Raw genomic sequence first — 14352 nt, forward strand, 5'->3', positions numbered from 1 at the left:
CATATGTATGACAATATCAATGGCTGTTTCTATTTTTTGGAAATCACTGAAATATTGCGGACTGTCCCTTTAACAGCCGGCTCGTACCCACCTCCCATGACGTCACCAGAAGACTGCTCGAGCCGTGCGCGTGTCCGCGGACCCACTTTTCTCTCTTAGCTTCCTTCACTATTCCTTCACTATTTCTCTCTTTAAACTCATTTCCGCGACTTATCAAAGTATAATTTTCGGTTAAAGTCATAGTTTTTTTTCCTCATAATGTTTAAAACGGTTTGAAATTCTTAGTTTGGTGACTGGTTCACCCTCCCGAGATGGATATTAGCTAGCTAACCGAGCTAGCCCAGGATCACAGGTCAAGAACGGGACCTGCTATTCATTCTGGATCACTAGAACATAACTAGAACTAGAACTAGAACTAGAACTAGAACCAACGGGTCTCTATCTTTAAGAGATATTAGGTTCTCTATCCGTCCGTAGAGATATTAAACCAGTGTTTTAGTCGTATGTACATACTAACTTAACTTAACTTATTTAGTTGAACCTTATTGTTCCGAGTCGAACTTGTTGGGAGACCAGTCAGTGAGACCCAGGAAGACCCAGGAAGACCCAGGAAGAGAGACCCAGTCAGTGAGACCCAGGAAGAGAGACGACCCAGGACCCAGGAAGAGAGACCCAGGAAGAGAGACCCAGTCAGAGAGACCCAGTCAGAGAGACCCAGGACCCAGGAAGAGAGACCCAGGAAGAGAGACCCAGGAAGAGAGACCCAGGAAGAGAGACCCAGTCAGTGAGACCCAGGAAGAGAGACCGGTTTGTTCGTCGTCTTGTTGGATCTCTGTCTCGGGCGTGATGTTGTCCAACCAGCCGCTGTTCCCTTCCCCCTCGGGGGGGCAGAACCAGAACCCGGGGCAGCAGAACCAGAACCCGGCCCAGCAGAACCAGAACCCGGCCCAGGGGCAGCACCAGAACCCGGCCCAGCAGAACCAGAACCCGGCCCAGCAGTTCCTCCACTTCCACTCAGTCAAACCCTCACTCCAGATCAAGAAGAACGCGATCACAGACGACTACAAGGTGACCAGCCAGGTGCTGGGTCTGGGCATCAACGGCAAGGTGCTGGAGATCTTCCACAAGAAGAGTGGGGACAAGTACGCCTTGAAGGTGAGAATATGGACCATATATCATATCATATCCATATCATATGGATTATAGATTAGGAAGATATGGATTATAGATTAGGAAGATATGGATTATAGATTAGGAAGATATGGATTATAGATTAGGAAGATATGGATTATAGATTAGGAAGATATGGATTATAGATTAGCCAAATCACTACTAGGAAAGGACTGATGTTGTTTGCTGTGTCCAGTGGTAAAATAGGACCGGTTCGACTCACAAAACAGTGAATGAATGAACTCTAGGCCTACTTCTTCATGCGTTTCATTCATGCCATTGGGACGGGGGAGGTTGGTGATGTGTTGAGTAGTGCTAGACAGACTCATGACCTTATTGTGGCCGGGTGTTCAATCATTTCTGGTTGGAGGCATTGCCAGGGCATGCTGGGTCAAATCAAGCAGTGCCACCCCATCAACAGGCAAATCTAGCAGTGCCACCCCATCAACAGGCAAATCTAGCAGTGCCACCCCATCAACAGGCAACACACGGTCTTATCAGGGAGGGAAATTTCAGGTTTAGAACAAAAAAGATTCCCCCTTTTCAGCTCCATCTGTCACTTTCTCCAGGACAGCTGGTTAATGATTGATACGAGACATCAGAGATCACCCTGTAGACTAGTAACGTATAATCAGGTGACTCAGTCATAAACCTATTGTCCTAACTTTGCCGCTGTCTCAGGGAGGTATTACAGATCGAGGTGCTTATTAATTGTCACTCTCAACGCTCACTTGACGTGACAAGGGGCGTGTTACACAATCTATAATCTGAATCACGGCTAGGCAACATCCTGTGTGTGGTGAAGCCCTAGATGCAATACACGTTATCTACTCAACATCTTTTGTGTGTGTGTGTGTGTGTGTGTGTGTGTGTGTGTGTGTGTGTGTGTGTGTGTCGCGACGAGTAACATGTCACCTCTCACTCATCGTAGGATGCCTCTCTCTGTTGTGATAAATAGCCTAGTAACCCAGTGAGAAGCCAGCTAGCAACTCCAGGCAAGCCTTTCTGAGCTGTACAAACACAACACTACCCAGCACGGTGTGACCCTGTTAGATTTCCGTTGTCCTGGTTGTGCCTGCTCGGGTGTCTAGCTAGATCGCCCGAATCCCAGCGATCCTCACGAACACACGCCAGATGAAGTGACAGTGACCTACTACTATTCCCTGTGAGAGACAGCAAGGCTCCCCATAATAATAATTACTAACTAAACTAATCGGTAAGGAAATAAAGTCAATAGCCTCATCTATAGCATAGCTGGCCCGGTTTATGCCAGAGATCATGCCATACAGGTGATGTCATCAATATAGGACTTTAGCCTTTGGGATTATTCAAATGACAGCAGCAATCTTTATTTGAATATGAACTGACTTACACACCTGCGGTCTGAGTGATGTTGTAAAGGTGTCTGCACACTGCCCACTGCACACTGCCCACTGCCCACTGCCCACTGCCCACTGCACACTGCCCACTGCACACTTCCATGATTACAGACTAACAACTGCCATGTTCAGAGTGTTGGGTGTTGGCAGTTGGTTAGCGTCGGTTGGGGGTGTGTGGAGATGGTGACCTATAGGAATTAAGTGAGGCATGGAGAGAAGGTGGGATGCGAGTGTGTGTGTGTGTGTGTGTGTGTACGTGTGTGTGTGTGTGTGTGTGTACGTGTGTGTGTGTAGGTACGTGTGTACTGCTAGCTAGGGGAATGGAACTGGGTCGTGTCACGGCTTACTGACCGGTAATTGAAATCAATCCTTCCTTCCGCTGCTTGTGGCAATTATAGTCCATTAGTGGAGCTGGTTCTGACCAGTCATCTAATCTAACCCACCGGTAGTGTGGTGATGTCATTTTGTATTAACACACACGCACACATGCACAAACACACACGCACGCAACACACACAAACATTTTGAATGCCTCTCCTTTGCTGCAAGGCGATGTGTGTGAGGTTTTATTTGCTTGGCAGTAGTTCACACCTGTCTGGTACTTCAGAATGAGGCCTGCTGGCTTGGCTTACCCTCCTCTGCGCCAGCTGTGTGCCATCTCTCTGCCAGCTCTGAACCAGCTCTGAACCAGCTCTGAACCATCTCTGAACCAGCTCTGAACCAGCTCTGAACCATCTCTGAACCAGCTCTGAACCAGCTCTGAACCAGCTCTGAACCATCTCTGAACCATCTCTGAACCAGCTCTGAACCATCTCTGAACCATCTCTGAACCAGCTCTGAACCATCTCTGAACCAGCTCTGAACCAGCTCTGAACCATCTCTGAACCAGCTCTGAACCATCTCTGAACCATCTCTGAACCAGCTCTGAACCAGCTCTGAACCAGCTCTGAACCATCTCTGAACCAGCTCTGAACCAGCTGTGAACCAGCTGTGAACCAGCTCTGAACCATCTCTGAACCATCTCTGAACCATCTCTGAACCATCTCTGAACCATCTCTGAACCAGCTCTGAACCAGCTCTGAAGGCCGTTCTTCCTGGCCTGACCAGCGCTGGCAGCTTTATGGACCAGGAGCCTCCTCAGCGCTCCTCGTCTAGCGTCATCCTCCTCCCCACCAATCAGCCGCAGGTCTAGCGTCATCCTCCTCCCCACCAATCAGCCGCAGGTCTAGCGTCATCCTCCTCCCCACCAATCAGCCGCAGGTCTAGCGTCATCCTCCTCCCCACCAATCAGCCGCAGGTCGAGACTGACGGCAGGACTGGGAATCCGCCTGCCTGCCCGGCAAGCGGTGACATCATCACCCTCCATAACTACTCCTCTGGCTGGGAAAGATGTCCACACTGGTGTGTGTGTTCTGAGTGTGTGTGTGTGTGTGTGTGTTCTGAGTGTGTGTGTGCGCGCGCGTGTGAGAGAGAGAGCTTTGTGTGTGTGTGTACTGAGTATACGTGGTGTGTGTGTAGGCGGTGTGTGTAGGCGTGTGTGTGTGTTTGTCCTTTGTGTGTGTGTGTGTACGTGTACGCGTGTGTGTGTGCGCGCGCGCACGTGTCATATGTGTCTTGTGTGTGCGTGCGCATGACGTGTCACACAGCTGCCGGGCGTTCTGTCACCCGCTGATTGGCTCCCATTGTCCTTTCTCACAGGAAGACAGGATGTGAGGTAATGGTGACGTCACAGGGGGCTGGGCGGGGCTTGTGTGCCAGGGGGCCGAGGCCCGTGTTCTGACGGGGTCAGAGGTCAGAGGTCGGAATGAAAGATCCACACGCTGGATCATGGCTCCCAACGCTTTATTTGAGCAACGTTTCGACCACACAGGGTTTTTTTCAGGCAAAATGTCTGACATGACAGGTATCTGGGTGGGGAGCCAATGACATCACATTGACATCACCGTCAACCAATGAAGTAGGCTGTGCTATGGTACAGGTCATTACTGTGTCTGGGGACCAGAGAGGATGGGGGACTGACTGAGGCTAGATGTTTGGACAGAGAGGGACTGTGTTAGGACCAGAGAGGACCAGAGAGGGACCGTCTCAGGACCAGAGAGGGACCAGAGAGGGACCAGAGAGGGACCAGAGAGGGACCAGAGAGGGACCAGAGAGGGACCGTCTCAGGACCAGAGAGGGACCAGAGAGGGACCAGAGAGGGACAGAGAGGGACCAGAGAGGGACCAGAGAGGGACCAGAGAGGGACCAGAGAGGGACCAGAGAGGGACCAGAGAGGGACCAGAGAGGGACTGTGTTAGGACCAGAGAGGGACCAGAGAGGGACCAGAGAGGGACCAGAGAGGGACCAGAGAGGGACCAGAGAGGGACAGAGAGGGACCAGAGAGGGACCAGAGAGGGACCAGAGAGGGACCAGAGAGGGACCAGAGAGGGACCAGAGAGGGACCAGAGAGGGACCAGAGAGGGACTGTGTTAGGACCAGAGAGGGACTGTGTTGGGACCAGAGAGGGACCAGAGAGGGACCAGAGAGGGACCAGAGAGGGACCAGAGAGGGACCAGAGAGGGACAGAGAGGGACTGTGTTAGGACCAGAGAGGGACCAGAGAGGGACCAGAGAGGGACCGTCTTAGGACCAGAGAGGGACCAGAGAGGGACCAGAGAGGGACCAGAGAGGGACCAGAGAGGGACCGTCTCAGGACCAGAGAGGGACCAGAGAGGGACCAGAGAGGACCAGAGAGGGACCAGAGAGGGACAGAGAGGGACCAGAGAGGGACCGTCTCAGGACCAGAGAGGGACCAGAGAGGGACCAGAGAGGGACCGTCTCAGGACCAGAGAGGGACCGTCTTAGGACCAGAGAGGGACCAGAGAGGGACCAGAGAGGGACCAGAGAGGACCAGAGAGGGACCAGAGAGGGACCGTCTCAGGACCAGAGAGGGACCAGAGAGGGACTGTCTCAGGACCAGAGAGGACCAGAGAGGGACCAGAGAGGGACCGTCTCAGGACCAGAGAGGACCAGAGAGGGACCAGAGAGGACCAGAGAGGGACTGTCTCAGGACCAGAGAGGGACCAGAGAGGGACCAGAGAGGGACCGTCTCAGGACCAGAGAGGGACCGTCTTAGGACCAGAGAGGGACAGAGAGGGACCAGAGAGGGACCGTCTCAGGACCAGAGAGGGACCGTCTTAGGACCAGAGAGGGACAGAGAGGGACCAGAGAGGGACCAGAGAGGGACCAGAGAGGGACCAGAGAGGGACAGAGAGAGACAGAGAGGGACCAGAGAGGGACCAGAGAGGGACCAGAGAGGGACCAGAGAGGGACCAGAGAGGGACCAGAGAGGGACCAGAGAGGGACCAGAGAGGGACCAGAGAGGGACAGAGAGGGACCGTCTCAGGACCAGAGAGGAAGAAGACAAAACTGTCCGAGGCGGAAAAGGTGGCAGGTCAAAGGTCACGTGTGAACTTTGACTCAGTTGGAGCTGAGAGTGGTTGTCATGGTACTCGTCACACACAAACACAGGCGCACACACACACACACACACACACACACAAACACAGGCGCACACACACACAGAGATGGGAATCGAAAACCGGTTCTTGTTGAGAACCGGTTCTCAGTGAATGGATTCCTTGGAATAGTGAGTCAAAATCGAATACATCCATGGTTCCTTAACGATTCCGCTATCGATTCCTGTCGTTGCTGCGCATGCGCAATGACGTCACACGCACGCTGCCTTGTTTTGTTTTATTAGACCGCGGTAGAAGAAACCAGCAACATGTCGTCTAGGCATAAATGTTCTCAAGTGTGGTTACATTTCACGAGACAAGATGACAACATTGCCACTTGCAAAAACCTATATCATCAAAGGGGGGAAATACTACAAATATGCAAAAAACATTTGGCCTCACAGCATGCAATAACTTTGCAGGAATGTCCCGTTTTTGATGCTCCAGAGTGACGACAGCAGCGCAGCTAACAGTGTAGTCGAAGGTAAACTCCTCCAGAGTCCCTGTCTATTGTGTTAGTGCCATTTGTTTAATTGTGTAAACCAGCTTTCACTATATGAATAATCTCCATTTCCATCCATGTCATTTAGATGATGACGTTCAGAGTCAGGCTGGTGGTCGGTCGGAAAAAATACTGATCTGTTTGTCCGTTTTATTTTTAGTTCAAGGTGAATACACCAAAAAAACAGCACAGTAATTGGCATGTTCAAAGTAGTACATTTAAAATAAAATTAATGTTAATAAACCTCTTTTTTGCCCGATAAGGAAACGGATCGATAAGTAGAATCGAAAATGGAATCGGAATCGCTGAAATCTTATCAATTCCCATCCCTACACACACACACACAAACACACACACACACACACACACACACACATACACACACTTCTCTTTCCTTGCCATGTCTGTCTAACCCTGCCCACAAAACAGTTTTTCTGCGGTCTGTTTGTGTTCCAGGCTGAGTATTGCGCTGGCTGTGATTGAATTCTATCCCTGGCACTAGGATGTGCCTGTGTGTGCGTAGGTGTTGTGTGTGTGATTTTGCCACAGATTAGAGGTGTGACCTCAGCTGCTGCTGTTTTGAACTGCTGTTTTGAACTGATTCTAAAGAGGCTGAAGCTGGAAATATCCGAGTCCACCGAGCCGCCAGTCTGAGGGACCCAGCGGGGGTTCGAGCCGTCGGAGGCGTTGCTCGGCAGGGCTGAGGGTCCGTCAGGGGCATGCTGCCAACATGGCGGATAATCAGTTATTGCATCGGAACATCGGAGTGTGAAACCCTTCCTCTTGATGTGTGATTATTACACCCCCTCGGGTCAGCACTTCACCAAACAAGGCGTGGCTTCTCTTTTCTTGACTGATGTCCGTCAGGAGCGGTCAGGAGCTGATCACTCGGGAGTAATCTGCTTCCGACAGGTCAGGAGGAAATGAACCAATCAGCATACAGCAGAGGAGGGGGAGTGAGCGGAAAGGGGGGGGCGGAAGTTCAAGACAACGAGAACGAAGAAAGCATTTTCAAAACATCCGGCAAACTTGTAGGCTAGGGATCAGCAGGAGCCATGGCGTTGAGAGGCTCTGTTGAACACGGAGGAGGAGCCATGGCGTTGAGGGGCTCTGTTGAACACGGAGGAGGAGCCATGGCGTTGAGAGGCTCTGTTGAACACGGAGATCAAAGACTTTCCTGAATGCACGACAGGGCCCACGACCTAGACGAAGAACTATTAATATATATAATATCTCTCTACACCAGACTCACAGTGAGTTAGGACCCAGAGCGTTTTGTATGGCACTGAACTACAGTATGTTCTAGAATCGCTAGCTAGAGAAACATAAGTCTTATATGTTAGTATACTGTTGTAATGGGATAGTTTACTAAATATGAAAGATAAAACATGGTTTTGTTTGAATGACAGAAAATAGGGTTGCAAATTTCAAGGAATTTCATTAATCGACAACTGTTAACCTTAACAAAACAATAGTCGATTAATTGATAAGAACGTCCCGCGCCGGACTGCGCTTTGCTCGCTTCATTTTTGTGTCTTCTTCCGCTGTGTCGTTGAAATTTCCCAGCATCCCAATTAGCCTTCACTACGTGGCGTGGCGCCCTCATGTCCAGTCAGACCTTAAATCATGATTACATTTCATGCAACTCCCGTTGAAAACGTTCGTTCAAAAAAAAAAAAGTTCTGCTCCATTAACAAGCAGTTAATGGAGTAACCAAATCTTACTCAATTAACTAAATTCTCATCGGCAATTAATCGATTAACTGTTAACATCCCTAACAGAAAACCCAAAACAGGCCAAAACTGCTCATCCTAATTAAAGGATTGTTTGTATGTGACCAGTGCACATTGGGCTTTGGATTGGGTGGCTGCCATTGGCTGCCAGACAGCGGAGAGCAGGTCTAACCCCATGCAAATGAAGATAAGGCTTCACATGAAGTGCTTGTTTTGATTCACGATGACAATATGACAAGCCAAGCCATTGAGAGGTGTCTTCACAAGTAGGCCAGATACAGGACGCAGACGTTTCGTAAGCCCAGTCCCGATAAAGCCAGCGCTAACATTAGCTTACAGTCAGACTCCTCATATCTTCTGGTCTCTCTTTGCCGTGTATAGAGCTGGCTTGTCTTCTAGTGATTCTCTTCACTGTTTTATTCATCTGCTATCCGGCGCGGTTCCAGTTCACCATCCAAGCTTTTCATCTCATCTGACAACACGATCTGTTTTCATACCAAAGCTACCGGAATGTTGCTTTTCCGTGTAAAATAAGATCAGATACAACTGTAATAATCCCCACGGGGATATTTCTTCCTTCTGTAGACAGACGGTTGGCTCGTTTGTAGTACTCTGATACGGCGTTGGTCTGGATACTCATCACAGTTCACAAACTGACGATGCGCTTCCTGTCATGGGATTTGTTGTTCTATTTTGATTGGTTGAATCAGTTGTTTGTGTTTTTATTTTGGCAACGTCCTCTGACGAGCCTGTGAATGAATTTCAAGTCTCAACAAAGTGTTCTGTTTTCCCCCTTGACTGTTGTTCTAAACTTTGTAGTTCGTTCTCATAGATCAGTCTGTTAGAACTACAATTTCTTCCCTGTGTGACATCACTTCCCTGTCCTTCATCCTGAAACTATGTCACTTCCTTTTTCACTGTATAACCTATCGACCTCGTCCCCATCTGACTCACTCTTGCCTGGATATCACTTCCTGTGCTAGAGTCCGACTCTGCAGAATCGTAAACAGAATAAAACTATTGCCTTTGTTTAAAACCAGCTTGATCGACCACTCAGCGTGTTCTTTGACAATCTAAACTAAAGCAAGAGGTAATTTCCTTAACAAGCCTCCTCCTGGCCGGGAGCTCCAGACGGATCGGGGAGGGGAGGGGAGGTGATCCTAGTCGGGGCTGGAGACGGAGACGCCTGGACTCGTTTCAGGGATTTTCAGTGAAGTCACAGGAATTCCGACAGTTGCTAACGCAGCGTCTCTGAGGAAGGCGAGGCGACCACACACACCTGCTGCTTCCTGACTCCCTCAGACCCTCAGGGCTGCGGCGGCGGTGGTTTCATTGGTGACGTGACTCTGTCCAGCCAGACCTGTGTGTATGTTTGTGTATGTTTGTGTATGTTTATTTATTTAGCACACGTTAAAAACAGCGCTGGGAGGGGAGCGAAGACCAGGCGGGTCTCTTGTACGAAGCTCCTCCCCCGTCACAAACGATCAACAAGCATGTACAAGACGAGCAGGAAAAACGCTCGAACCTACGATAAAAATTCATGAGACTAACGGCTTAACTGCTCTGCCACCAGTCTAGCAGAAGAAGTAAAGTCTAGGAAGTGTTCTCAGAGCACAGGTTTCCACGCATGAATGTGTTGATAGAAATTAATAGATATGAAAGCAGCACGGTTTGACTGTCCCTGTCTTTTTCCATATGATATCAGAGAAAATAGAATAGAAAATAGTTTGTGGGATGTTCCAATCACTCCTGGAGCCTCCTCCTCCCATGAGCCTCCTCTTCCCATGAGCCTCCTCCTCCCATGAGCCTCCTCCTCCCATGAGCCTCCGGGATCATGTGATGGTGACTGGTGTTAGTGAGTGAGCGGAAGGAAGGAAGGGAGAGAGAGGGAGGGAGAGAGAGAGAGAGAGAGAGGAAGTGATTCTCTGACAGGTTCTTGTCTGCGAGGACTCCCCCCCCCCCCCCCCAACACATCCTGTATCGTGTGTGTGTGTGTTTGTGTGTGTGTGTGTGTGTGTGTGCGCGTGCGTGTGTGTGCGTCACTCACAGTGTATCTTATCTCCTGTGTGAGTGGACGGAGGTGTTCGCCCGGTGGGCTCTGACAGACCTGGCATGCGAGAGAGAGACTCTTCAGACTGCAGAGCCCGTCTAGGTGTTTACGTCTCTCCGCTGGTCTCTGTCTGGCGTTAGTCTGGGTCAGACAGATCCAGGTTAAAGCCTCGCTGGTCTCTGTCTGGCGTTAGTCTGGGTCAGACAGATCCAGGTTAAAGCCTAGCTGGTCTCTGTCTGGCGTTAGTCTGGGTCAGACAGATCCAGGTTAAAGCCTAGCTGGTCTCTGTCTGGCGTTAGTCTGGGTCAGACAGATCCAGGTTAAAGCCTCGCTGTTGTGTGATGGGTGTCAGAGCTTATGATGTGTGTGGGATTTATATTCAGACTAGGGTCGCAAAATTCTGGTAATATTCATAAACAGCTTCCCAGGGGAATTAATGGGAATTAATAAACTGGAACACAGAATTTATTCCTGTTAAATCCAGACTGAGACTCAATACGGTCGACTGACACAAAGAGATCACATGTTCTGGCTCAGATTACTGTGAAATTGACTTGATTTGACACTCTGTGACACATATGTGTTGAAAACAAGAGGATTAACGAAGGATATTGAAGCAAAGCTCTTGAATCCGTGATGTGTCCCTTTAAGCTCCTTCTGAAGGTCAAGCACGTCTGACACCAACTGTCTTTTAGATTGTCTGGGACTCCGTTGTCTTTGTCTGTAGTTAATCACACGAATGTAAGTATTATCCAGCTTTCCTCTCTCTCTCTCTGTCTGTCTCTCTCTCTCTCTCTCTCTCTCTCTCTACACCCCTCTCTCTCTCTCTCTGTCTCTCTCTGTCTGTCTGTCTGTCTGTCTGTCTGTCTGTCTGTCTGTCTGTCTGTCTGTCTGTATCTCTCTCTCTGTCTGTCTGTCTGTCTGTCTGTATCTCTCTCTCTGTCTGTCTGTCTGTCTGTCTGTCTGTATCTCTCTCTCTGTCTGTCTGTCTGTCTCTCTGTCCCTCTGTCTCTCTGTCTCTCTCTCTCTACCCCCTCCTCTCCCTCCCTGCCTCATCTTCAGTGTCTATGTATTGAGGGGTTAAGGAGTGGTGTATCAGAACATTACAGCCATTTAGCAGACGCTTTTATCCAAAGCGACTAACAATAATTGCGTTTAACGTAGGAAGAGCCAATGTACTACTACTCACCAGAACTCACAAGTGCATCTTCTTTCTAAAACAAGTGACTAAGAGCATAATCTAGTGCTGAAGGCAAAGTGCAAGGATAGCAATCTAAAGTACAGTGCAATATAATATAATACAATAAAATACAATATATCAGATACTACTATGTGTGTACTGGTGTATTGAGTGGTTAAGGATCATGTATCAGATACTATTATCTGTGTTTGTAGCAGCTGAGGCAGGAAGCCAACCAATCACCTCTCACCTGGCCGCCCTCAATCACCAGCCTGTACCACCCACAGCCCTGTGTGCCTTTCAAGATCAAGGGCACTTTGGTGTGTGTGTGTGTGTGTGTGTGTGTGTGTGTGTGTGTGTGTGTGTGTGTGTGTGTGTGTGTGTGTGTGTGTGTGTGTGTGTGTGTGTGTGTGTGTGTGTGTGTGTGTGTGTGTGTGTGTGTGTGTGTGTGTGTGTGTGTGTGTGTGTGTGTGTGTGTGTGTGTGTGTGTGTGTGTGTGTGTGATGCAGTAGAACACCCATGGCAGCCTTTCTTTTTTTATGAATGGCCGTGCTGCCCTTAGTAAACATGGCAGACTGCTGCTCCAGCTGCTGCCCTTAGTAAACATGGCAGACTGCTGCTCCAGCTGCTGCCCTTAGTAAACATGGCAGACTGCTGCTCCAGCTGCTAGCCTTATCTCTTCCTCCTCAACTCAGCACAGCAACTCCCCACCCCCTCTCCCACTACGCCCTCGTGATGATGAAGAAGGGGAAGTGACCAGGCTGAATGTGAATGGTGCCGAATGGTCTTTTTTTGGAAAGGGAAGTGCTTCTCTGCGGGGGTTTTCTGGGCCAGACTGGGCGTCATTCAGCTCAGCTGTCGACCTGTCGAACACTTCTTCTCTGTTCTTTTGTGAATAGGAATAAGCTGGTGTTCCATCGTTCCCTCGTTTGAGACTCCTCACTCATAAACCTGCAATGGTCCAAATCACTTTTTGGCTCACTTGCCAAGGGCTCTGGTAGATGAAAAAATCCTCCAGCAAAGCACATTTCTTTTATAATAGATTACCTTTTTGAGTCACATGTACTGTATGTGACTTTTGTTTCAGTACGTTTCATTGAGATAATAAGCTATTATTATTATTATTATTATTATTATTATATTGAATACAATAGTAGAAGCTCCTCCCGAAGCTCTCTGAGCTCCTAATTCATGGGATGGGAATTAATGGGAATACACTGGAAATGTATGTGAAATGTATGTGAATTTACAGGAATAAATCATGTTTGCCAGTTTATTCCCATGAATTCCCATAAATTCCCATAAATTCTTATGAATTCCCATGAATTCCCATGAATTCCCATAAATTCCCATGGGACGTTTGTGAATAATCCCTGATTTTGCAGCGCTAACTCCCATAGCAGGCAGAGATGTTTCCAGTCAGGATGCTGTAGACGTGTAGAAACTCCTGATCTCCTGATTATCTAGGGAGACGCTCGGAATTTCCTCAGGGGTCAGAGGTGACGTCCTCGCCACTGTTTCCGTGTTAGGTCAGGTCAGGTCCTTGGTGATGTGGACACCAGGGTGCTCGAGGTTGACCCCTCTAGGGCCTCTGTGTCTGCAGAGAAGAGGAACAGGAAAGACAGTCAGACAATAGACGTCAACATGGAGTTTCCTGCTGACCACACACACACACACACACACACACACACACACCGTGTCAGCCTCACCACAATGTGAGGAGGAAACCCCCAAATCACCTGGAGATAGTATCACAAACTTCTAAGGGAACAGATGAAGTGGATTGCCTCTCTCCTCCCTCCCTCTCTCTCTCTCCTCTCTCCTCTCTCTCTCTCTCTCTCTCTGTAAGGTGGCCTAGCGCCGCGTCAGTCACCACAACCTTCATTGACTCAGAACCGTCACCTCACGCCACGTCTCTCTCTCTCGCTCCGCCCCCTTAATCTGCTCTCTCTTTCTTCATTCCTGACTTTCCCTCTTCTACACGCTCTCTCTCTCTCTCTGTCCTGCGTCTGTTACGAAGTGACACAGTTTTTGTTAGTGTGGCATCGCCTGACCCATCGTCACACTTGGTTTAAGCTGTGGTCAGCGCTGGAGAAAGTCCGTCTGGACTCACTACCGTTCGGTGATAGGGGGGGGAAGGAACGCTGTATTTCTTTGAACCATTCAAATTTTAAAATGTTTATTGGCATGACAGATGAAAAACCTTATGTTGCCAAAGTAGTACAGGAAATTTGAACAAATAATACGATCACAATCGTCTTGGGCGCAGCGGTTGCTAGGTTATTGCAGCGCCGTAGTCTGATTGTCCGACAGATGAACCGGGTGCTGATTGGCCGGTATAAAAACGGATGACGAGTCGTATTCCCCAAACCTACATCGGCTGAGTCAGACTATATAGACCTAGATGAGACCATCACAGGAACCATAGCTGTCCTCTCTCACTCAGTTATGCCTCTCTCTCTCTCTCTCTCTCTCTCCCCCACCCTCTTCTCTCTCCCTCCCTCTCCCCTCTCTCTCTCCCTCTCTCTCTCTGTGTATAAGCCTTGCTCTCTCTCTCTCTCCCTCTCTGTGTATAAGCCTTGCTCTCTCTCTCTCTCCCTCTCTGTGTATAAGCCTTGCTCTCTCTCTCTCCCTCTCTGTGTATAAGCCTTGCTCTCTCTCTCTCTCCCTCTCTGTGTATAAGCCTTGCTCTCTCTCTCTCTCCCTCTCTGTGTATAAGCCTTGCTCTCTCTCTCCTCTCCCTCTCTGTGTATAAGCCTTGCTCTCTCTCTCTCTCCCTCTCTGTGTATAAGCCTTGCTCTCTCTCTCTCTCCCTCTCTGTGTGTAAGCCTTGCTCTCTCTC

General features: G+C 49.2%; 1 protein-coding gene across 1 annotated transcript in view; it reads left to right on the plus strand.

Annotated features, from left to right (window-relative positions):
* Window positions 1–602: 602 nt before the first annotated feature.
* The window catches only part of mapkapk2a (MAPK activated protein kinase 2a), a 37929-nt gene continuing 24179 nt past the window's right edge, over window positions 603–14352 (plus strand). Inside the window, exon 1 of the mRNA XM_084441537.1 lies at window positions 603–1155. Within this exon, the coding sequence (XP_084297663.1) occupies window positions 847–1155 (309 nt within the window). The 5' untranslated portion in view covers window positions 603–846. The remainder of the gene's footprint in view (window positions 1156–14352) is intronic.

This window comes from Borostomias antarcticus, assembly GCF_949987555.1.
Source record: "Borostomias antarcticus genome assembly, chromosome: 7".
Classification (NCBI taxonomy): Eukaryota; Metazoa; Chordata; class Actinopteri; order Stomiiformes; family Stomiidae; genus Borostomias; species Borostomias antarcticus.